Consider the following 26,559-nt stretch of genomic DNA (forward strand, 5'->3'; position numbering starts at 1 on the left):
TTTTAAAGCGGGAGGTGCACTGACTGTCATTTTGGATGTTTTAATAATAAATATCCGTTTCACTGGCAAACAGACGTCCTTACTTTTCCAGCATTAATAGATAAATACATACCCACGACAATCTAGAATTCCGATAAAAAATAATAAACTACGTTATATTATAATATACTTCATAAAAAGTATATAAAATATATAAAAAGAATGTACTGTAAATGTTTTTGACAACATAGACTATAACCTGCACTTTTGGCGTTGGGAATTTTAAAAATTCATAATGAAGGGTTTAAATAGTTCCTTCAACGGCATTGAGAAACCTTTGCAAACATCTAAATGACCACCCCAAATAGCCACCGTGTGCGAATGTGGCCCCTCTGATTATTCTAATTATGATCTGACTAATTAAATTACTGTGACGCGTCCACCAATAGAAAAAGTCGCTTCATTAACGATGCAGGCTGAGGAATGAATATCAAACCCTTCCTGATTGCAGAATAGTGTCAAATGGCTAATTTACTGTCTTGCACAAAGTAGCTTAAACCCCGGGAAGGCGTTTTCTCTGGAGTTAAAGTGGAGGGGCGTTAAGCTTGTGCTTTCAAGTTACTTGCATTAATTGCTGTTTGTCATTGAGCTATGCAGCTTGAGCATTGCAGTGTGGGCAGTGGCTATTCCAACTCCGAGGGATCAGAGCTCGCCTTACAGGACCATCCTATTATATCTGCAAGTGACAACCTGGAGAGAAGTTCACCTCTGAAAAAAAACTCGAGGGGGATGACGAATCAGTCAGAGGCAGACAATTTCCCGGACTCTAAGGACGCATCAGGGGACGTCCAGAGAGGCAAAGTCTCTCCTGATCTCCACGGAGTCTCTGATATTCGTCATAATTTCGATGGATCTGCTGGGGAAAGGTACCTCCTTACTCAATCCAGCCAAACTCAACCGGTCTCAGCAACTCCTAGTGCCATGTTCCCATATCCGAGTCAACATGGTCCAGCGCATCCAGCTTTCTCCATCGGAGGTCCCAGTCGTTATATGGCCCATCACCCGGTCATAACTAATGGAGCGTACAACAGCCTTTTGAGCAACACTTCACCGCAAGCGTATCCGACCGCTGGTTATCCATATACGCAGCAGTATGGCCACGCGTACCAAGGAGCGGCTTTTTACCAGTTTTCGTCTGCGCAAGCTGGACTGGTCCCCGGCAAAGCCCAGGTTTACCTTTGCAACAGGGCCTTATGGCTAAAGTTTCATAGGCATCAGACGGAGATGATCATTACCAAACAAGGGCGGTAAGTATTTTTGACCAAACATCTTGTATTCTATTCAGGAATGTGTTGAAACTGCACATCTAAATCACGCTGAAGTGCAGTGCAATAATACATCGTGAGAACAAATTATGCGCAAAATTAAACGCCATTCGGTTACATGGCATGCGTATTAGTGACATATCCTACTCTTGATTATTATTATTGCTTGATGTATTTGAACAGGTAAAATTAATTAAATATATGAAATGTGGTTTTGATCAGTGGCTTCTCTGAATTAACATTAATTTGTTTTTGACATCCACAGGCGAATGTTTCCCTTTTTAAGTTTCAACATTTCTGGTCTGGACCCAACAGCTCATTATAACATTTTTGTGGATGTAATTCTGGCTGATCCAAACCACTGGCGATTCCAAGGCGGAAAATGGGTTCCATGTGGCAAAGCGGACACTAATGTAACGGGTGCGTGTCCAAATTATCCATTTTTGCAAATGAGGGCCGGTATAGATATGGCTGTTAACTCAACGGAAATAAATATTAAATGAAATAAAAAATAATTCAGTGAATAGTGACATATAAGATAAGACAGCCCATGTACTATACTCTATCGTTATGTTTACATTTTTCCAGGAAACCGAGTGTACATGCATCCGGATTCACCAAACACCGGCGCGCACTGGATGCGCCAAGAGATCTCGTTTGGAAAACTAAAATTAACAAACAACAAGGGCGCATCCAACAACACCGGACAGGTAAGCGTGAAATTTTTTATAATAGGCCTACTTTTAAGCCTTTAGCAAACCAGTCTACTTTACGAAGTTATCTGTGGTGCATCCTTGCGTAACAGACGAGCAAGTTATGAGTGGGTAAGGTATGCATGACAAGTTAGCGTATATAGTTCATTTAAAAACTAAAATTACGCATTTTTTGTGTTAAATGTCGATATGAATGCTGTTTTCTATTTGTGGTTTGATTTATCATCTCATGCCTATTAAGCTGTTTTACGCTGGATTGTATAAGTCAAGACAATTACTACCTCAACTAGCTATTAATGAAACTCAGTGTGGTGACACAAACGAATCGGCCGTGCGTTTTGCCCCACAGATGGTGGTTCTGCAGTCCCTTCATAAATACCAGCCCAGGTTACATGTGGTTCAGGTAAATGAGGACGGAACAGAGGACACCAGCCAGCCAGGACGCGTCCAGACCTTCACATTTCCAGAGACCCAGTTCATAGCAGTCACTGCCTACCAAAACACTGATGTAAGACACCGTTTTGATGCTTCGGCAGGGCGTCCTAGAAATCTGATTGTACCTAGAATGACTGGAATTTGATGGCGAAATTCCAGAAATTCAAATCAAGATGCCTTTATTTTACAGATTACACAACTGAAAATCGACCACAATCCATTTGCAAAGGGCTTCCGGGATAACTATGACACGTAAGGGTTTATTATTTAATTTTATGGCATTAACAAAAGACATTCGATATGTTTATGTTTTTGCATTTCTGTAGTAACCAACTCCACAGTGACATTAGTCACCACATTTAGATTTCTGGCGATACTATGGCAACAAATGTTTTATTACAGTATATAGCCTACCATGCGATATTTAATATCATTCGATTGGGAAAATTACAATTGCAATTCATTATATCTTATATGCAATATGTAAGTTATAGTCCTACTCTCTGAAATATTATATGCGGGCTGTAGGTACTTGGTGCAGTCAGATGTCATTGTTCACATTGCGCATATTCAATTCTTCCTAAAGAAGCATTCGCGTGTAATGTAATTTGATAGTCAGTTCCCTATTAAAATGCAGTAAATTAACTCAGAACTGAGCTCTTCATTCTAGGCCAATTCGGACCATATAGGACGGAGTATCCTCGGGCTACGGTGCGCTCTCTAGCAGAGAAACCAACATAAACTGGCCATCATAATGTCACAGACTACTAGTGGCATGTTTTCAATAACAAAACCCTTCGAAGGGTTGAATAAAAGGGGGACTGGCATATGTATTTCATACAAACATTTAATTTTCACTAAAATAATAGAAAGGGAAAAATGTACTTTTACTTGCGACATAATTAGCCTATAGCCACATTACTGTACTGACATATTTGTCGAAGTTGTTGCAACAAGTGTTTGACATGCCTTTGTTGTTTTGCCCTCTCTTTCTTCAGAGTTTACACAGGTTGTGACATTGACCGGTTAACGCCCTCGCCGGGTGACTCTCCCCGCTCCCACATCGGGCCTGGGGCGAGATATGCCATGGCTGCAGGCTCTTTCCTTCAGGACCAGTTTGTCAGCTCTTATGCCAAGTCCCGCTTTCCCACTGGCGTCGGGACTGGGCCTGGCACGGATCGGAGCGTCTCACTTACTAACAGCTTGCTCTCCCCTCCGCAAACCGAGGAGACCACAGTGGCCTCCCCGCAGCGCTGGTTTGTCACCCCCGCCAACAACCGACTGGACTTCGCCGCGTCGGCGTACGATGCTGCTGCGGCGGCTGACTTCGCTGGTAACGCAGCAACCCTCCTGTCCTATGCAGCTGCCGGAGTGAAGGCACTTCCACTGCCCACCGCAGGCTGTTCTAATCGAGCTCTTGGTTATTACGCTGACCCGCCGGGGTGGGGCACACGCACACCACCCCAATATTGCAGTAAATCAGGTACTGTATTGTCGTGCTGGCCATCTAATTCAGTGGGCCCGAGAACGACGACCTCCAACTACCTGGTGGGCTTGGAGGAAGGGGACACTCTAGCCCCTGAAAGATCACCTCTCTGCGGGGCATCGGAGGAAGCCAAACCAAAGGACTTGTCTGAGTCCAGCTGGATTGAGACTCCGTCTTCAATTAAATCCATTGATTCAAGCGATTCTGGGATTTTTGAGCAGGCCAAACGGAGGAGGATTTCGCCATCTGCCACACCGGTTTCGGAGACTTCGTCTCCATTAAAAGCAGACATGCTAAGGGAATGCGATAAAAATGCATCCAAGGACATTGGTTACTACAGTTTTTACTCACAAACTTAGAGATTAGATTTTAACTATATAATAACAAACACCAGACATTAATATGTTCCATCCCTACGTCTATTTAATCGACGTGTTTATTAAAATAGGCTATTTATTTAGTCCACCTGAGTCCAAAATAATATTATACATTGCTAACAGGCCTAGCCAATAAACATGATCCTATATAATTACAAACACACCAAGATAATTTTTTAGTGGACTAGGCTATAGTCTAATTTTAGTATTTATACCACTAGGTGATTTTTAATTTGGCCATTTATTTTGACGCCTTATCTGTTAATTGTAAGTATGAAAATAATGTAAAATAAAATAGACTAGCTTTCGGTGACATTCCATCTGTTGATGTACAGCATGTAAACAACTATTGAGGTTCAAGAATTACAGTTTTGTATGCAATATGCAGTATTGCAGTAGATGGGACATCCTCCAAAACAATGGAAAGAAACCAATTCCTCGCTATTCTGATTGAACTGTGTTTTGGGGCACATCTTCAATTTTGAAGCCAAATCAACCACGTCCTGTTAGACCTATACACCTGTACACGGTACACCATTATGCGCTTTCCCAAAGCATGACAGCGCGGTTGGTTATTGGAATGGTACTGATTTAGCAGCATTATTACTTTGTTGTTGTGTGGCTTGATATTGCTGGTGCGTATTAGAATCGGGAGGTCTATATTTCTCTTAAGACTAGTGTGTAGACTCTTTGTTATCTTCAACTGTATACATGTTCATTCAAAATCGTGTCCAATTTTTATACAACAGGTAAATTACATCATGCGTAGGCCTACACTGGTAGAATTTTACTTTTTTACATTTTCAGTGGCAGCTATGTGTAGCCAATGTTGGAGATTTTGTCTAAGAGAGCGCGTTTTATTTCATGATTAGACCTATAAGAAAGCAGACATATTTATGTATATTTTTCTGTGTCAGTTAAAAAAAAAATATTGATGAATCAGGTGTTATCTGTGGTAAAGCTTATGTATCTGTGATGTGTTTTAATGCAATAAATATAAGCATACATCTGAAAGCTATCAATATACTGTTAAGTTGAAATACGATAATCGAATCTGTTTTACCAAATGTACTGAATGAAATGAATGTAAATCTGAGCTATGGATAGATGCGCTTTCGTTTCCAATGTAAGTCCGGTGTGCGGGGTCATCACATCAGGTAGCCTAGGCTTTGCCACAACCATGTCACACACACACACACACACACACACACACAGAGAATTATCAGGATGCGATTATAATCTTGTTTAGCCTATGTTTAATTCGTGACATGATTCAAACCTTTAAAAATCAAAATCTAAAAAAATGGACACACACACACACACAACATAAATGTATATAAGACCAAGCATTTGATTATGTCAGTTAAGGTAATGATTTAACAGCCATTTGAAAATCATATATTTGGTATGAAATATCCCTCTTTGTGCGTCAAGGTGCATCCAGCCATCTTGCGGCAGTTTACTGTAACATATTGACTTACTGTGAAACATTCAAGACAATATACAACCAACTCGACTGAATATGGCAAGAAAATACTTTGCCAATCGTATGCATATTAGCATAATTTTCGTAAATATTGCACTATTTTGTTGCAATTGGGTGTTGTCGAGATTTTAGACTGCTACGCATTGTTGTAACACTAGAGGGCCCTCTAGATCGTTAGATAGAGTAAACTATTTCATCCCTTAAAGGAAAACAGTGTTAGAGCAGCAAGACACACAAATAAAAGAAAACACAAAAACTTGCAACACACTTGGAAAAATAAATACAAAATGCTAACTTACAAAATGCACAATGAGGTACAAAACAACGGAGTAGCAGCACTCATTACACAGTATTACACTATACTCAATAAAATGAGTAGAATAACAACAGAATATATTGCTATTGATGTGCAAATGAAATGAACACTATGCCTTGTGCATTGCCCCTCTCTCCTGGCACACAGGAGTGCCATTGATGGCTACTGTGGCGGGCAGGAATGACTTCCTGTAATTGCCCTTTATATTGCATTGGAGATGAAGGAGACTCCGAATGAAGACACTATGTTATCTAATCTGTAGGTTGTGTAGGGGCTGTGAGGTTCTCTATCCATCATGTGGAGCGGTGTGTGCAACCGTCCCTCCTCGTCTAGCTGTAGGGGCTTCGGGGCAGAGCAGTCCCCAGCGCAGACAGCCTTCGTAATCAGTTGCTTCAGTTTTTAAGAGCCTTCAGCTCTGATGCTGCCGCCCCAACAGATGGCTGCAAAGGAAACTGCACTTGCTGCACCAGACTGGTGGGCAACATCTTTCTGCACACTGAAGCTTCTACAGCCTCCTCCCCCTCGAGAGTCTGCTTTGTCCCTTCCAGTAGACAGCCTCACTGTTGCGTTTCCAGTCCAGTTAGTTGTCCAAGTGAATCTGTAGTCCATCACCTCTTTTCCCCAGTATGGAAAGGATGTTCATCTTTGGTGCAGCTCCTTCTAAAGTTCACAACCATGTCCTCTGTTTTGGTCACATTTAAGAGGTGGTTGTTCCCACACACCGTCACAAAGCAGTCGATCCTGTCAATCACTTCTCCACCACTGCCACACCTCAAAGCTGTAAAGTCATCTGAAAATTCATACCAGATGACAGAACTGCCAGTTGTATTGGACATCTGAGATATACAGGGTGGAAAGGTGAGCATACAGTCCCTGGGGTGGGGTGGGGTGTGTTGTGTTGCTAATCAACTGCTCAGATGCACATTCCCCTTAGATCCGACCATAGTCATAATCCAGGAGGTTATAGAGGCGCCACTCTCATTGTTTGGAGTTTCTTACACAGCAGTGTAAGATGGATCATGTTAAAGACACAGTAGAAATCAAACTAAACTTTAAGATTTAACTAGAGAGAATGTGCAAGGGACTGTTGATCACATGCATGCACTGCTATGTTCTGTGCAATTGGGATTATAGTCTGATAGTAAAATGTCAAGTCACAACTGTTCACAAAAGTTCACAACATCTTTGGTCAGCCATGTGGTAAGATATGGGAAGGTTTCACACACACACACACACACACACACACACACACATATATACCTTTTTGTCTTTACTTTGTTCATGGCAATCCAGTAAAAAGTTGTTGTAGAGAATCATCATGAGTCAGATCAGGTCAGATCAGTTCGTGTCACAGATATGGAGTGCAGAAAGGTAATTTTTCATCACTAAATAAAAAATGGCATTTATTTCTGTAAGGCGCACACCACATATGTCTGTAAATTGCTCAGCCTCAACGTACATGAAAGTCATGTCCAGCTGGCAGCTTGCTGTGGTGAGATACATGTCCAAATGTAAGAATTGTATAATACGCTTTTTGTCTTTGTATTATTTAAAATAATCAATGCAAGTATTAATACATGAAATGGTGGCAGATCTGGGTAGCCTAGACTATGCTGAAAAAAATATAGCATGTGTGAATGGCACTTACAATGACCGGGATAAATGCTTCTAACTAAAAGTAGTGAGAATGCCCTTAAAATAGTCTAGGGTTCATAGGGTTAAACTGTTAAAAACTAAATTACTGTACAGCTGGTAAATACACACATTGACAGGGTACACAGGTGTATTGTTGATTATAGACACTTGTGTGTAAATAATATTGTTGATTATAGACACCTGGGTGTAAATAGTATTGTTGATTATAGACACCCGGGTGTAAATAGTATTGTTGATTATAGACACCCGGGTGTAAATAATATTGTTAACTAGAAATGTAATGTCAGAGGAATTGCAATAGTGGATGGAAAGCTGCTGGCTTAATGTTGGTGGGGAGATTTGTGAAAAAAAAAAACATTGACTTAATCTTTGAGTTCATACAAACCCTAGTACCAAAAAAACATTGTGTGTCAAGGAGTTCTTGAGATATAACACTCAAGGGGTTTTTGACCTTGACATTTGACCTTTGACCTCCAACATCAATTCACTTCATCTTTGAGTCCATACAAACACTCATACCAAATTTCAGGCATGTATGTCAAGGCATTCTTGAGATATCGTGCTCAGAGTATTCATGGACTTGACCTTTGACCTTTGACCTCCAACATCAACTCACTTCATCTTTGAGTCCATACAAACACTTGTACTAAATTTGAAGCATATGCATCAAGCCGTTCTGGAGATATGATGCACAAAGCATGAGATATGGCTTTGACTTTTATTTTGACACACAGGAAACACTTAAGTATAGTAAGTATATGTATAAGTATACTGTGAGGGAAATTTGGTCTCTGCATTTATCCCAATCCGTGAATTAGTGAAACACACTCAGCACACAGTGAACACAGTGAGGTGAAGCACACACTAATCCCGGCGCAGTGAGCTGCCTGCAACAACAGCGGCGCTCGGGGAGCAGTGAGGGGTTAGGTGCCTTGCTCAAGGGCACTTCAGCCGTGCCTACTGGTCGGGGTTCGAACCGGCAACCCTCCGGTAACAAGTCCGAAATGCTAACCAGTAGGCCATGGCTGCCACTTAAACAGGATGTGTAGTTTTAGGGAGCGCCACATTGTATGCGTTAGAAGCTGAGACAGTTGGATTCAGTGTTCTGATTAGCCCGGGAACTACTCTTGGAGCTTAACGAGCGCAGCTGGCTTTAGGCCATTATGACATCACAGCCTCCATTCAAGTCTATGGGGGGGGGGGGGGGGGGGGGTAGCTTTTTAACATTTTTAATCCCCTATTTCTCAAAAAGTATAAACTTTTAAAAAAGATCTGAAATAATAACTCTCTTGCCCCACTCCAGACCTTCAGAACGGTTATTTCAACATGTCTGTACGTTAAGCGTTTAGAGTCACATTCATTCTTGAAAAGGTAAAAAGAAAAGGTTATAATAAGAAGAAGCCAGGAGATTTCAAGATAGTGGATTCCATCCACTATAATTAGACACCCGGGTGTAAATAGTATTGTTGATTATAGACACCCGGGTGTAAATAATATTGTTGATTATAGACACCCGAGTGTAAATAACATTGTTAATTAGACATCCGGGTGTAAATAACATTGCTAACTATGAACACCCTGGTGTCTGTCTGTATCATGCCGTGTTATATAAACTCTGGTGTAAATAGCCACATTGCCTATTAACCCTGGGTGTAAATATCATCATTGCTATCTACACCCGGGTGCAAATAATGTCTGCCTATATGTCAGCTCTGGAAAAAAAAGAGACCACTTCAAATTTTTCTAATGTCATCCTACGTTTGCTGAGTGATTCAAATGAGTTGATGGTCATATTCAAATTTGCTGTGATCTCTTATCTTAATTTTGAATATGAACGTCAACTCATTCGAATGTCACTCAGCAACCGTAGGATGACATCAAAAAAATGTGCAATGGTCTCTTATTTTTTTCCAGAGCTGTATATATATATATACTCTCTCTCTCTCTCTCTCTCTCTCTCTCTCTCTCTCTCTCTCTCTCTCTCTCTCTCTCTCTCTCTCTCTCTCTCTCTCTCTCTCTCTCTCTCTCTCTCTCTCTCTCTATATATATATATATATATATATATATATATATATATATATATATATATATATATATATATAGAACAGTGAGGAGAGTAACAGGAAGTAAGTTGTAGAGAGAGATGGGGTGGGATCGGGAAATGACCCGGGTTGGACTCAAACCCGGGTCCCCATGGGCACGTGGTATGGGCATTATTATCTGGACATACCTTTGGATAGGTTATTTATGATGGCGAGACAACAAATCTGCTGATGCAACTGAAAATGCTTTCATGTTTATTGTGAAGTAAGCTGTGGGACTGAATTGTGTCCTTAAAAATCCTCAGATTAGCTCTATTGCCATTAGCCAACTTTTTACAGGAAGATGATAATATGTATTCAATGCAAGTGACCTAATACATGGTACTGGCTTTCATAGAGGTAATAGTGTGTCTCTTGTAATGCTCAATTGCACAATTAGTAAAGAAACCTTCTTACTTATGACCTGAGATATCAAGTAAGTAACATCACTACATCATATATATTAACTAAATAATGGACTTAAAAGCCTCTACAAGCCCTTTTCCAAACATATCTGTTGTTTTACTGGGCCTACTGTACAGAGAGAAAAGGGGGGACAGGAGTTCATATTTCCCTAGTGGGTTACATTCAACTTTTTTCAGACGCAGACCTCTGCTATCCCCCAAGACAGCCAACAAGATAAGGTGGGGACAAGATCAAGTATAGAATGAGTTTATGTGTGAAAGTCAATTGTCTACACTCATGAAGATCGACGCATGGATATTTAAGCGTCTCGTCATAACGCTCGTTTTCACCATAGCATTGCATAGATGAGCGCATGTCCCGTTTTGCATAACTATAATATCGGGACATCTATGACTTTGATACGGGAGAGGGACTCATCTAATTTTTCAAATCAATGTGAGGAGGAGTTTCTCGTAGACTAAGCGACCAGGGATGCTGCGTCATAATCTGAATGCTTATTACTACATGCGCGTTTGAACAAGGGGTTGAAAACCTACGAACAGTAATAATACCGGGTAAGGCTTCGGGACTTTGTGACCATACAACATGTGACCATACAGTACAGCTCCACAGACGGACTTGACTGAGCAGCTGAACGTGTACTAACCGGACTTATTGTTCTACAGGTAAAAGAAGATGGACATCAGAGACCAAGGCGCTCAAATGGAGCCGCTTCTGCCCACGGTAAGATACCTTTGGACCATGTTATGGCATCGTCTCAGTGAGCGTCCTCCAGCTTCTTACAGTAGCTCATCACTCTACACGCTCGTCCTGAGAGACGCATCAAGAATCTGTGGCACGTTTTGCTTGTTCATATAACCCATCTGTGCTCGCTTGATATGTAACGGTACTCGTATGTGTGAACTTATGCGGCGTTCTGAGGTATAGCTGTTGTCGGACACGAGATGCTAGAATGTGTGAGCTACTCATGTGGATGTTTTTTGCGCAGGACAGTAACATGGTAGCCCAATAATGTAGCAATAGCGATATCTGATACGGTATCAGGACTGTGAATTATTTCAGTTGAGTAGCCCGTATCACGACTAAGGTGATGTGAGGATGTTTGACGGACATAATAGGCTAGGATTTGTACAGGTCGTCGTTTTACTGTGGTCAGAAACCGCAATTCTGCTAAAATCCATGCATAATAGCATACATTCACCAGAATAGGCAAAACATTTTTTAACGTTATAGCCTACATAACGTAAACTTGAATGTGTGATCACACAGTCTGTGATTCTAGAATACTTTGAAAAAGACTCTGGTCCATTAGACATGCACCAGATCTTTACCAGTGTCATCAGCTATCAGGGAATTGTCCCTTGTTCTCCCTTAATATCAATCATTATAGTAGGCCTACATCATGCATTAGCGCAACCTGTGTGAATGACCCATCTTAGGACCACAGATTATCCATAAACCTTGTTCAATATGTTATCTGTAAGGTAATCTATTGAATGAGCAAAGCAATCACCATGATGGGTTGCAGGCTGGCAGGATTCAAGGATTCAGAGCCTGCAGGGTTCATTCTTAAGTCTTGTTGTTTTCCCTCACAAAAGTACAAGCTTGCCAATGATTTATTAAGTGATGCCAGATAGTCATCAATCTGTTTAAATACTAAAACACATAAACCTGATTAGTGTGGGTTAATACAGTATAAAATAATGTAAGTACTGTTAGAAGGGTCACAGCTCCTTAGGACTGTTGTCTTACTCGAGGGGGCCTTACGTGCCAAAATAAACACAGACCAATAATGCCAGTTGGGTTTAAGGTAGGTTAAAGAATCGAGAATCTGAAAAGAAGTTTGGAAATGCCTGTGTATGCACGCAGGAGAACAATGAGAAGTTGTTGTGCTCAACTGCAATTCCTCAGCGTATTTGGACTTTGGACATGAACCTCCCACTATGATTTGGTCTGAGCTTTTTAAATCTTCCCTCTGGTATAGCCCATATGAAACACATTGCCCCAGTAAGCTCATGAGGAGCTTTAGATTTGATAGTAAGCAATCGCTGGCCTTTTGGATAATAAACTTAAAGTTGGCCTGGCAGGGCTGGGAGTTGGCAGAGGTGAAAGCCAGGGCAGGCTGCTAAGAACTCAGATGCTCATTTTCAAACTTTGGATGTGTGCACCGGAGCAAAGGCTGCTCAAGTGAGCCGTCAGCAAAATGCAACACGCTTTTCTAATTCACTCATATCATATTTAGCACGGCAGGCATAGCTTGTGGGGAAACAGACACGGAATGTGTGTTACTTACATGTTTATTTAACACAGCATGTGCAGAATTTCTTTTCTTTTTTACAGTTAAGCATCACCCAGCACCCAGCTCTAATCACTTCCTAAGAGATTTGTTTTCATTATCCATTTGCTGTTGACAGAAAAGCAGCTTTTGTACAACCCCTAAAAATATCATCCTGTGCATTGATGCTGTGATGACGGATGGGAAAGATTGTTCTGTGCCATGTTCTTTAACTCTAATGCAATCTCACACACACACACACACACACACACACACACACACACACACACACACACACACACACACACACACACATTTCTCTCATGCGCACTACTCTTTTTTCCTCCAATTTAAAAAGTAAGTGCTCTGGATTGTGATGTAATATAACGGCTTTGTCCATGTCTCTACTCCACTTTCTCTCCCCCCACCCCACCCCATCCCACCCACTTTGAGTCTGGTGTGTGAGTGAGATAATGGTCTCATTCGGATGCAGTGATGGCTTTTTCAGTCTGTGCAACTGTGAAGATACATTTAGTAGTATATGAATTATTTACATGGTGGTGTTTGAATGGAGTATTCAGGCTCTCAAACATTCTTCCACAATTCAGTGCATCTTCAGTCAGAGAGTGGATACCCTTTTACGCAGTAAATTAGTGAAGTTCCCCATCTGCTGTCTAACAGTTTAATTTGTCAGTATTCGTTTTTTTTTATCCTTTTTGTTGAATTGTAGTAAATCATTATCACAGGTAGAGACGTTGGGCCCATTGAAGCCAGGCAGGCACGTGCACCCAGATTTTCAGTATCTCAAATAATACTATTTTAATTATTGAATTACTGTTATCTCTGTAATCTATTCATTCTATACTACGAGTCATTGTAATGGAAAAATATGTCATATATCATATCTCATAAAGTCGTACACCCCCTTCCCTACAATATGGGTTTCTTCCATGTTATTCTATGTTACTCACCAAGGCAGGATGAATAAACCATTGTTGAAGTGGTTTGTGGAACACCAATCCCTTTTTCAAACTAATGAAAATGAGATGCAAATACACACTGCTTTTTAGAAATACAGGCATTGATTGTTTGGCAAGATAGATTGGCTCGTCCCAAGCTAATTATTAGCTATCCCTGAATCAGGTTGTTAAGCATTCTGGCTATAGCTATTAGCTAGCTACTCATAATAGCACAACACTCTACTAAAGGAGAGCTGTATTAATCAACCAGCAGTGAGCTAATAGTTTTTTTTAACCATGATTATTACAGGTTATAATTAGCAAAACACGTCATTTTATATATCTATTGGTCAGGATGCAGAGGATCCATTTTTGCATTTCAGTGCCATAGCAGGACAAAAAACTGGCATCAAATATAAATAATTGCATGGTAGGCTACTTATTTAGAGTGTTAACAGAGATTACTGAGCTACTATAGCTGATTTAGTGAAGTTTTAAAATATTCCCCCAAAGTCTTTGAATATGTTCAATTTCGGATAATTTTGTGATTATTATTTATGCCCCCAGACCCACTAGCAATTATGTCTTGCACAATGCCCCTGACTACAGGTGTAGAGGTCTGTCTTTACTACGATAGCCATTTTCAATATTACTGTTAAGCTGTTGATCACAGCTTAACCCTCGAGAGCATACCTGTTTCGGTCTATAGTAATGTTGAATGTGATTAATACATGTGCATTAGTACAATAGTGCAGAGAATCATTCTGTTAATGTACCTAACTCGCGCTGGTTTTAAACCCTCCGGCTTCCGAGGCCTCTTTCAGTTTCAGCAGTGAGTTGACAACAGGCCTTCTCACAGCACAGATGTAGTCACTGTTGATGGTAAAAAAGCAAAGGGCAGATTCAGATGATGCACTGTAAATACTTCAGTTGGGACACAAAGTGTGCATGTGTTGGGGTTTTGACACTCAGTGTAATTCACAATCACAATAAGGCAAAGTAATGGCAATAAGTGATCCATATTGCTCAACATATGGATTTTTTTGCAGGTAATTGAACCTGGAAGCAGAGGCGTGGTAAGTTGGTTCGCAATTACTGCATGCACATTTGTCTTTGTCTACATGGTGGCTTTATTGACCAGGAATGGAACCCCCCTCTCAATTTGTAAGACTACTGTATTAGTACAGTTTTACAGTGCCATGAGGTCTGAGAGTTCATAACTGAAATATCCTTAAAGAAACACTGTGTGTGAAAGCTTGTATTCACTGAGTGCCTGACCTTCAAGGATGAATTCACCATGTCTATACAGCCAGGCTGACTTTCAAAGCCTGTGTCACTGAAGTGCTTTATTTCCCAGGTCTGTGGTAAAAGGCGTTGTCCTATGCTGTGCACTTTAATTCCTCATGAGTCCCACATGATGTTTACATCATGTTCATATTGATGCGTTTTAGTTGTGGTTGGACTGACTAGAGTTGAAGAAGAGTTGAGTCCAACCTATCCAGCCACTCTGTCCTTTTATGTTGAGGCTTTAGCACCTGTTTCAGTCTATACCAGTCCTTTTTGAATATGGCCCTTAGCAATTATTGCATTGAACTAGAGTTGAAGGTTTAGGAAGATGGGCTACATCGCTTCAAACAAAATAACACTCAGTGATCTTCAGTGTTCATAAAAGTATGCATCAGTGGACAAATTGGATCTGAACCAGGCGGGGGGCTGAGCTAGAGCTAGTCTTTTATCTCAGCACTTTGAGGGAAATAGCTTGTCCAATGTAAAACATCCTCTGGGACCTCTGTTGAGTTCGAGGAAAGTCAAAAGGGGATTTATCAACGCTCAATTGGACATGGCTCCTGAGACTTAAGATTGCACTGGCAGCTTGAATTTATCATCACTGGTCTTAGGCCAGGTCAATGATTGGGTTCTTGTGGACAGTTTTGGTGCTTCTTGTGGCACACTGGGCACAACTCCAGGCATGGCTCCAGGCATGGCCATACGAAGTCAGGGTTTGGTGGTTCATTAGAAAGTGCTTGCCAGTGTTAAGGAAAATAAAAGGGACAGCTGGCTGAATGCTTTTATACAGCTTTATCACTGCTGCCCATGTGGTGGTGTTTTTTGTAAGAGATCAGGGGTCATTTATTTTTAATTCTGTACCCAGGACATGCCACTGTCCACAGTTAAGCTCAGAGAGAAAATGAAGATTTACAAGCACAAAAGTTTTTTTTTCCCTTTTAAAGCGAAACACCAGCTGCAGTTTGGTGCAAATTTGCAAACTGATCACACAGTTCAGAGGTCAAAATTACTACTACAATTACTACAACTAAAATTTTAAAAATTAAGCTTGAGTCCAAAACACTTCTGCAACATTAGGTTTCCTGTATGACCTGGTATGTGTTTTTGGTTTTGTGCAATCAGGTCTTGTCATTGGGACACAGGATTGGCTCACACACAAATATAACACATCGGTGGCCCCACAAGTGTTGCGGTTATAGGGGATTTTGCCCATTATGTAACAACAAAGTGTCACTTTGATTAGTTGATGTTAAGAGACATTTGAATGAGTTCATCAGACCCCTCATGATTGAAGATCTCTAATTTAGGCGGGTTCTCTGAACTGAGATGACGCTATAAAACGCTGTAAATCTGTCCTCGTGAACTAGACAAGGACACATGGCCCAAATTAAATTCTCCTTGAATAACTGTGTTAAAGATTTCCTTGTTTTAAGACTTGCAGTGAAGAATTGTATCTTAAGGTTACTATGTTTAGTATAACTAATATTTTCTCACAATTTTTTGACTGCTCCTTTAGGTAAATCTAATTTGGGTTCATCTATACTTAATGTGCAGTTTGTGTCATCACTATTTCCCTCAGTAAGTGAAATTAGGAATCAGTGACTAATGTGCATAAACAGTGCATCCTTATTCTCTCAGAGCACATACAGATATTTTAGTCATCATAAATTTGTGCTTGCACAGCGAGCATTGTTTCCTCGCTGGGAGAGAACTGGATTCAATCAGAGGCAGAGCAAGCAGTGCAGTATTTCAGTCCAGCTCACACCTAAAACAACTGGAATCATTTGCTCCCCGCAAACGCTTGACTGGAGACGAGGTGAAGACGATGCACCTGCAAGGTTGTCAGGCTGAGGTGTCGGGTACTGGAATCCATCCCATCACCCGGTGTACCCTGGAGAATGAGTGCAGGGGCTCCTCTGGGATTGGGAGCTGCTACAGGGCTTAAATGGGAACGCCACATGGAGCAGGGAGAGGAGGGGCGAGCGTCACTAGCTTAGCTGCATCATCTCTCTCTCCCTCCCTCTCCCTCTTAGCTTAGAGGCTGTTCATGTTTGAGTCACCTCTGTAATCTCACACCGGATTGGTCAGACCGAGGGATGCATGCTTGTCGAAAATAGTGGGTTTGTGTGAAGCAACAGAGGCAGTGTGTGCTTGGACAAGGGGCTTTTTTCCTTTGCTCCCCTGTCTTCCTGGGCATGGTGTGTGGATAGCCATCATCGTCTGCAGCGTCTGGTCAGCTCAGCACAGCTTCCCTCGTCTATGGGGCTCAGTGTCCTTGACAGCTCTGGATACCCAACAAGGCTAACCTGAGAAGAGGTCATGCATTCGGGGAGCCAGGAACTGTACAGCCAGTTTAACTCTCAGGTAGGGGTCACGCTTGTAGTTTTAACTGTCACTGGTCTCAGCCGAAAGTTTTCAAGCTCCTTGAGTTGACCATCACAGTAACTAGACATGGGGAGATTGCTTTGGTTGTGTCAGCTTGTATCATGTACACAGCATTGTTTTCCCAATACAGTTGATATCTGATGCTGATATAACAGCAAGGGCACTGAACAGTGGGTTTTATCACCCTGCGGTGCAGCATCATTGACTCAGAGTTCTGCATGTGATGCAGTATTGCATGAGCAAGGGCACAGGTAATGAATTCCTCTTGAAGGCAATGAATTCAACATTGCAGAGAAGAGCAAATCTGTTCCTATAACAGGCTGTGCTAGAGCACAGTATAGAGGTTAGTATTGCCTCTCAAACAAGCTGAGAGAACAGCAGCATCACTCAGACACCAGGCTGTCTGATGGCTTACCCTGCTGACCATTTGCAGGGAGGCTGGAGCTTTTGAAACAGAGGCTGCATTTCAATGTTCAAGTTATGATGGGAGGTAAGTAGAACTGATGACACCGCAGCTTTCCCTACCTAGCATTCCGACTCAAGATGGGGCATCTCATACTTATTATAGAGAAAATCAATACACACGATCTTCTAAATCAATGCTTGTGTTGTCCAGGGAGAGCCTGTGTTTTGCTGTGGTAAGGCACTCTAAAGAGCTGGGGCTGAGAAGGTGTCTACTGCTGATAGTGAAGAGGTGATGACCACAGTCATCTGCAGAGTCAAAGTGACAGCGATGATGGCTGCCCTACCCAATTAAATCAGTCCAATAGCCCGGCAGTAATCCCCCATCCTCCCAACATCGCCCCTCTCTGCTCTAAGACGATTTTGACTGAGTGAATGCATAACGTTTGAGCAGCACTTTCATTAGCCAGCAGAGGCCAAACGTATTAAACAACAGCCACTGTGATGGGACACTTTAGGCTTTACACAAGGCATGCTCGATCTATCCCTTCCATAGGGATATCTCCACATTGTCACGCCTTATTGATGCCATTTCATGCCACTATGGTGTTATTTTTGGAATGCCACTGAAATTAGTAGTTCTGCGCCTCATCAAAAACTCTTAGGTGAGTTAGCCTGAAATGGGTCACAAGCTATTTCTTCTCTAGAACAGAAAAAAATACACATTTCCAGGATCTTGAATTAGCACAAATGAATTCTATTAGCTTTTATTATGGTAGCAGCTAGCAGGTACCCATGCTAATATGGCATTCAGGGTGCTCTGTAGGCCTACAGCACTGAGAATGTTGACAAGACTAGATTTCCAGTTCATAATGGTGATTATGAACAATACAAATGTAAATCTAGGGGTAATATGGCACAGGTAAATCATACAAATTTGTCTAGCATTTACCAAGTTCCTAACTACAAACTAGTACAATGTTAACATGTGACCTCACTCAGAGGTAGAAAGTAGAAAACAATATTTTGTCTGTGTAGCCTGCTCCATAATAATAAAACAAACAGAGACAAAACTCCCACCTAGATTTACTCAATTCTTTGTGCACTGTAAACTTTTTATGGTGATCAATTTAGTGATTAGAAGGATGGTCTGCTTACCTTTTCTATGGAGCTTGTTGAGGCAGTTGGAAATAGAATAGATTCTGCGGAAAGATTGCAAGAATATCAGGTAGGCCAACAGACTGACTTACCACTCTAAGCAAAACAATGTGCTAAGTTAAGTTAGCATAGTCCTAGATAACAATTCAAACCACACCAAGTGTACCTAAATTTATCTTGCAGCACAGATAGGCTACTTGCAAAACTAAGAGGCAATGCCTTAGCCTAGTACGCAACCATGTAACTTAGACAATATTTCTACTAGGCCACTCACCTAAGTTTCATGCACACACATTATATAACACAGTACAGTGATAAAATGTTTCCAGAGAGGGTAAACAGCAGACTCTAGCCTACAATTAAGCCTACATTAGCCCATACCATTTTTTTACAGTAAAAATCCACCTTGGCAACAGGCAGGCCTACCTCTCAACTTCTAGTCTTGTGTGTCAACTAAAAAACACAGAGGAAACGATGGCAAACGTTGGTTCCCTCAATTGTTTTGACATCTCTTGGAAGATTCTCATTAAGCTAAAATCACTGTGAAATAGTGAGACCTGAGCCATTGACAATTATAGGTAGCCTAGACTCTGGAAATATAGCAGCTTAACATTCTACAATAATCAAATGAGATGGCACAACTGTGATGGGACCACAATATTTGAACACTGTAGCATAGGCTGTCACATCAGTGAATGCTCATGAACTGACCATTGTTTATTTTGTTGCACTGTCTGAAGACACCAGATGTGCAAAATTGTCAGATGTGTTGTTGGTCTAATGTGTATGGTTGCTATCATTAGAATTAATTCTTAATAAATAGCCTACTGTAGAGCAGCGGGCAGGACATTTGTTGTTCAGAGCACAAAACTGTTAATCCTCTAAAAATAGCAGTGTCCTAAAATAAGTTCACATATACAGTATGAAGAGGCACTAAAGCACAAAGTTCCCATTTAGAAAAAAATCCCATTGGTAGTTCCTCTTGGCATAGATAGAACTCCTATATTTATCAAGCACTCTCAAATGCAGAGTGGCTTAGAATGGAGGGCTGACATTTGAGGACGTCACTCACTGTCATCATCAGATTATTTGGTCATGCTGGTGCCGCTGCTAATAGAGTGATGTATAGTAATGTAACAGCTTACTTGTGAAAGTCATTTTTTGCACAAGCTATTTGGAGACAACAAGTGGACCCGTGTGCTGAGTTTCTGTGGCAGAGAACAGAATGTGTGTGGGGCCATTTGTTGACCACAAGTCGCTTCCGCATTACTAGGAGATCGTGCCTGAGCGAGGCTTTAGTGAGTGAAAGTTTTTAGTGACTAAATGGATTTAACTGTCAGTTGGAGGCCATTCCTGCCATCCGCATTAAAGTAAAGCAGATTTTTAATGATTTAAAAAAGACAATTTATGGAGGGAGGGGGACAACTATCCTAAATTCTAATCTTTTGGAAATTCTGAAAGCATTTGTAATGTGTCATGACCATACTGTAGGTGCCAACTCTCACGCATTGGCCGTGAGACACACGCATTTGATTAGTTTCACACACTCACACGCTACACCCCCGATTTCTCACGCTAAAGTGTCAACCCGGTCGGTCAGATGCCTGAAAAATGAGTTTAGCCTATCTATAGATCTACCTGTTGAGCCACGGTTATGCTTTCAGAAACGGTGAGAGGGTTCAAGAGGGTTCTTTTCTCTCATTTGCGATGCTACCTGAAGCCGCATTTCCCGGTATGCTTTGAGTATTATTGAGTATTTTTCACGCTGAAGTGTCAAATGATATCACACATCAGGTGAACGTGCCGAATCTAAGCTTTCCAATGATATTAGCGCCAAGTTGCTGTGATAAATGGTTCTCGAAAATTAACATTGAACCGACGTGCAATTTAGGCTAATCATATTTGCATTTTGCACACAGTGCACACCCATTACTCTCGGTTTAATATTTCACTAACCCTTCACACAACACGTGGCAAACCCAATATCACAATAAACAGCAAACCGTACCGAATACGAGGATATAAAGCATGCCTCTGTGCAATAAGTGGTTCCTGAGTAATCCGGTTTTGAAATTGCAACACATTTCTACATAGCCTAATTGCTGCGAAATTATAATGTATTCTAATGTAAACTATTTGTCAGTAGGCCTACATACATTTGTGTTAATTGCTCAGCCATAGATTATCCCACTATCATGGTTCTTATATTGTCAGGTTCCAGCCAATCCCATTACAGATACATGAATACATTTATATTGGCATGCTTCCTAGTGACATTAATGTTTACAATTAACACAGGTGACCACTTCTGCATAATTTCATGGAGTGCTGAAATGTACACACATTTTTGAACATTTCTGAACTGTGAAATATGAGTAGCATATGTTTTTGTGGTTGTGAACTTATTGCAATATCACCATAACTATTCCACCTGTGTGTGCATGGTTATAATTCTGAAGTGCAAAATAGCTACAGCACAAATATTTCTATAAAAATAAGCAAGTCTGACCGCTGAATTTATTTTGAAAGTGCACCTGATTGATGCATTTAAAAGTTAAAATATACAAACATTTCTTAAATTCTTACAAAACACCCACCCACTTTTTAAAATTGTTAGTTTGGACCCCCCCACTTTTGCCGTGCGAAATACCAGTGCTGTTTTCAGCATCTGTTTAGTGCTTCATTGTCATTTTCATTGGATTCTCCCATTTGTGCGTAAATCGCTCATAAACTTTTTTTTTTTGTTACACGCATTCTCCCATTCCTCTTCTGTCACACACACAGTGTTGACAAGCGCCAAATCCCCTGCAGTGTTGAAGAGATCAGTCATCCCCCTCACTTTTGATAAGGTAAAAAGCCTTATAGGTACGCCAAATAAATAATAACCTATAGGTTTACGCTAGGCTATGTAAAACTCCCCATTAACAGCATCACGTCACTAACCACAGCTAAGACTGCACAATCTCTATTCACTCTGTTGGATATCTGAAGCCAGTTTGTCTACTTAGATACCGTAAATCCTCAAATTATGGCCGGGGTCTTAAGACAAAGTACAGGCCTTTAGGGGCAGGATTGTATTCGAGACAGCCCTTTATTTCTTATGCAAGTTTTATTTTGAGACATGCGTTTCTTGGAGCGGCATACTGGTAGGCCTTTAAAAGCATGACATTTTCGGTTTAGTTTGATATTTAATTTACTTTTGGACTGTTTGATTATATTGTTAAATGTTGGCACTGAAATCTAGAGAGGTATTTGATGATCACTATTACGTTCCATAGTTGAAAGAGTCCCAAACCCCCCTTCCACATATGCGACAATTAGTGGGGAACCCTTAAAACATGTGGCCTCAGGGGCCCGAAAGTTCATAATCCGTCCATGCCTGGTCCCTACATCTGAGAACCACTGATGTACGTTTTTTTTACTGTACGGTATAATGCTGAATGAGCCAAACAAAGATTTCCGCAGCAAAATTTTGGTTGGCCCCACCAAATCTCACTCCAAGGTTTTTTGAAAAGTTGGCAGCCCTGGTCATGACTCATGAATAAAGGGCTTGAAGTTTTTGAAGAAGAAGCACTCTGAGCAATCTGCTAGTGGTGATTTAGGTATTCCTGAAAATCTGCTGATTGTACCGAAACATCAGCAGTGTAAATCCTGCAATGGTCATGACATTACAGCTCAATACACATACAATTTAAAAAGGAATTAACAATCTCTGAAATATAAACATGTACTGCTTTAGTGCATTTGCCCATGACAGTTTTTGGCCATTACAATGTCAGTACTCTGACTGAAGATACCGATGGTGCTTTGAAACTATTGACAGACAAATTATGTACCAATAATGCAGCTGTAGCAGTTGGGTGAAACCAGTAGCCAGTCTAGTACGAGGGATATAGTGTGCAGTGTTTAAGCTAAGGATATACTAAAAGTATTTGGGAACATGATACTGATGCACTGATTGTGTAGCCATTGTGTAGCCATTGGGAATGTACATTAGCAGCAAAAATCCATCAATGGCTACAGCACATATGTAGTCCATCCGCCCCTTTCACAGACACACTATCACGCACACACACACATACACACATACGTTTAGACATGACCCCCCCCCCCCCCACACACACACACACACACACATACATACTGTACATTCATGCATGAAGCCTTTGTCTCTCCCTCTAACATATTCTATGCACAACACATTATCTATTTACAAGCTCCCATACAGCATGTGCAACACACAAACACACACACACGCACGCACGCACGCACACACACACACACACGCGCACACACACACACACGCATACAGGCATGCATAGACACACACACACACACACACACGCATACAGGCATGCATAGACACACACGCACACACACACACACACACGCACACACACGCACACACACGCATACAGGCATGCATACATACATGCTCTCAGCCTTGTGCATACACCCACACTCACTCTGGCCTCTCCACTGCCTCTCCTCAGCCTTAGCGTAGTGCCTTGGGCAGCAGTAAGGCCTTGTGGTGAGCGTCCTCCACAGCACTCTCAGGACTCCTGCAGACACAGGCAGGGGGGGAGGAGGAGGGGGTGGGAGGAGTGGGCAGAATCTGTGTCACGATTTATGCCTCTGGCACTACTCTAGCTCACAAAAGACAGAGCCAAGTGCCTTTGTATGCTGCTAAGAGATGTTTCATGCTGCAGCTCTCTCACATGAAGCACCAGTAGCATTTTCAAACCGTTAAGAACTGGTTTGCTCACAGTGTGCTCCTGCATGCTAAAAATGACCCAGTCCCAGTTCATTCTACTTGGTTTATGTTGGGATTGTTGATTGTCATTGTGGAGCACATGCATGGTGACACCAAGCCAGCTGTTTCTCAACCACAACTGGTATTCACTTCAAATTAATATATAGTCAGACTATGGATGGTCTTACTGATTCTTATGCCACGGTCTTTTCTGACACGTTACTTCTAAGCTTAACTTCACACTATCATGAGGGTCACGCCAGTCTAGGCTGCTCACCATAGTCCTTTCCACTGAATATAATGGCTCTTCATTTTTAGACATCCAATGCGGATTGTCTCTGCATGCGATGGCAGACACTGCCTTGTCTGACTGTCACGCTGAACACGGATAAAGCCCGACTTAAAGCGCGCGTGATGTCTCCCCGACCTGTTTGTCTTACGCCTGCCTCGAGAGCATGCCGTTGTTTTTTTCCAGGATTACTTAAAGCGTTGTATGAAAAAAAGAAAAAAGAAAAAGTAGTGCACAAAAAGAGGGATTGTTTAAGTCGCGCAGCTATATGTCAGGAAGGATAGGCAGCTTAAGTGGATTACGTCCCATGCAGATTAAATGTCATTCATTTTTCACAACACATCTGAAAGAGGCTCGTTGTTCTTGTCTGTGAGAGCGTGCGGCACAGCACACACGCATCAATTTGTGTGGCATGCGCCGTTTCTCCAGTCGCGGCTTTCTGCTGCTTGATGAAATACGGTTATATTCCCATCGGCTTCCCAAGAGTGCATTAGCATGCTCAGCGAATGTCGCTAATGCAAATAGGGGCTGGTGTTTGGGTTGGTCGGGTTGTGTGGGGGTGTCTGGTGAGGGCTGGTAAACAAGAGCTTGAAGTGAGCCGAGCTCGCGCTGCCGCAGAGAGCAGAGAAGGCACACAGGGGGACTCAGCAGAGATTTAGCTGGGGCTCACACTCGGAGCTCAGAGAGGATCACCACGGAAATCTTGACAAGCACATTTCACACACAGGCAAATATGCAGATACACACACACACACACACACACACTGTGTACAGATACTCGTTCACACATGTACTTGCACACTCATCCCTCTTTCTCTTTCTTCCTCTTCTTACTCCTTATGTTCTCCTGGCCTGTCTTCCTAGGGTGCCCTTCCTCCTCCTCCTTCCCATACGTCAGTAAGGAGGGCCCGGCGCACACACACACACGCTCATCCTGGCTGCTGCGTCATATGTTGCCCCTCACACCTCTCTTGAGCTCTGCTCACATGACTTCCTCTGCGCCAGAGCTCCGTCATTAGTATTCTCCTGCCCGGGGTTGAGCATACGAGGCCTCAGATGCGGTAGTAGGCGTCTCTCCTGTTCTGGGACCGGGACTTAATACGGCCCTGAATATACTGCTTATGGAAGAAAGGCTCTCGCACTCTGAAAATGCGATTGCATTTAAGAACATCCTTCACTTACACTGTTTCATAGTAGAGGGAGCATAGTGCATCTTGTAATGTGTAACGTTAGCTATCTACCGCAGGACATAACTGTACATCCAAATCTGACAGGATTTAAGGATTGACATTAAATTAGACATTCCCCATTTTCAGTAATCCTGATGTATGGCATGATTCATGAAATTCTTTAGTCTCAGCATACTGTATTCTTTGCATGGGCCTTAACTGCTTGTTCCTGTGGTGGTGGTAGAGAACACCATTGTCATCCTACATTAAGGCTGTAATTACACCCGATAAAGAAGTCGCCTCTTGCACAGTTTAGAGTAAATTATGCGGTACAGTTCATCCCACCAGCACAGTTTATTCTAGCGCTGTATTTACCACACACTGTATAAATAAGGGTGTTTATTTACCGTGGCTATAGAGACGTCAACATCACTCATCTCTGTTTATGTAATAATCCTGCATTATATTAACGTATGATTTTTTCAAAACAGAGGTCTGGGTAGATTTTCTTTCTCAGACAATACATTTGTGGGTTAATTCCAAACGCTGTCAGACAGCATCCTGGACATTAGATGCCAGCTTTAGTGCATTGCACTGAACTCGTCTGGACTACTAACATCTGCCCCGGCTTCCCTCTCCCACTCTCTCTCTCACTCTCTTTCTCTCTCTCTCTCTCTTGTGCTTTCTCTCTGTCTCTCTTTAAATCTCTGTCTCGTTCTCTGTCTCTCTCTCTTATGCTTTCTCTCTGTCTCTCTCTAATTCTCTCTGTCTCTTTCAGCAGTGCTCTGCTCTCACATGGATGGGCATGTGTGGTTTTAACAGCAATGGTGGTGCTCTAATCCACACTGTCATTTAAACCACCACCCCAGAGAGTTGCTCTTTACTGTGTGGTATTGGTTATAATGAAAGACTCTGGCAACAGTTTTAATTGAATGCAGCAATCAAATGGGATGCTCATATTTATGAATTTGGATTAGTGTGTCTCTGCAAGTAGTTGGAAAATCAAAAGGGCACTACACCACAGGAAAGTCTTGTGAGTTATTTGCATTTCTGTGACCTTCACAGGGCATTTAAGGACATCCAATTTCAATAGTTTTGTCTGTTTTCTGTGCTGTTTGATGAAGCAGTACCAATTAGTGCACAGCAGGGGCAGATTAAAAATATCACATTGTCAGCGTAGCGTCAGCCTGACGTACCAGATATAAACCTAGCAACTACCTAAATCTGTCATAACATTTCAACCCACAAGTATCATAGCATAATATCATGTCATCTAAAAATGTGCATCCCTTTCAGGTATTGTTGTTATACTGGGTTTAGGGTAAGACCAGATCAGTTTGAATCAGCCTTTGTAAATGTTTATGTGTGCTTCTTTTCATGAAGGCCATAGTTGCAGAAAACTAGAGACCTAATGGAAAGCATTTCCTTCTGTTTCATAGAGCCCTTACCATTAGCATTGAATGCATTGCATCCTTTACGTGACCTCCTGTGTAAGGACAGGGAGATCCAGGCCAGGCTTGTTTGTCTGGAGGTCCGGAGGCTGTTAGCCAGAATGGGGTCTCATGCCGGGGCTTCTCCACCGCGGATGGACTGTTGTCATGG

At 41.8% G+C, this 26,559-nt stretch overlaps 2 protein-coding genes across 7 annotated transcripts in view; both read left to right on the forward strand.

The window, feature by feature from the left end:
- Positions 1-630: 630 nt before the first annotated feature.
- On the forward strand, positions 631-5,241 carry tbr1b (T-box brain transcription factor 1b). Its single transcript, XM_042078269.1, has 6 exons — positions 631-1,286; positions 1,570-1,724; positions 1,893-2,014; positions 2,367-2,525; positions 2,643-2,704; positions 3,451-5,241. The coding sequence occupies exons 1-6, from the start codon at positions 631-633 to the stop codon at positions 4,295-4,297; spliced, it is 2,001 nt and encodes a 666-aa protein (XP_041934203.1). The 3' UTR covers positions 4,298-5,241.
- A 5,358-nt stretch (positions 5,242-10,599) lies between these two features.
- Positions 10,600-26,559, forward strand: part of slc4a10b (solute carrier family 4 member 10b) — a 46,063-nt gene continuing 30,103 nt past the window's right edge. For 3 of the 6 annotated variants that reach the window (XM_042071346.1, XM_042071336.1, XM_042071352.1), the window contains exons 1-3: positions 10,600-10,834; positions 10,946-11,003; positions 14,564-14,590. In XM_042071346.1, the coding sequence (XP_041927280.1) occupies positions 10,956-11,003; positions 14,564-14,590 (75 nt within the window). In that variant the 5' untranslated portion in view covers positions 10,600-10,834; positions 10,946-10,955. Of the gene's footprint in view, positions 10,835-10,868; positions 11,004-14,563; positions 14,591-16,691; positions 17,166-26,559 lie in introns of those variants that run through there. The other 3 variants (XM_042071359.1, XM_042071368.1, XM_042071377.1) reach the window with 3 other exon arrangements.

This window comes from Alosa sapidissima, chromosome 2, assembly GCF_018492685.1.
Source record: "Alosa sapidissima isolate fAloSap1 chromosome 2, fAloSap1.pri, whole genome shotgun sequence".
NCBI classification, from domain to species: domain Eukaryota; kingdom Metazoa; phylum Chordata; class Actinopteri; order Clupeiformes; family Clupeidae; genus Alosa; species Alosa sapidissima.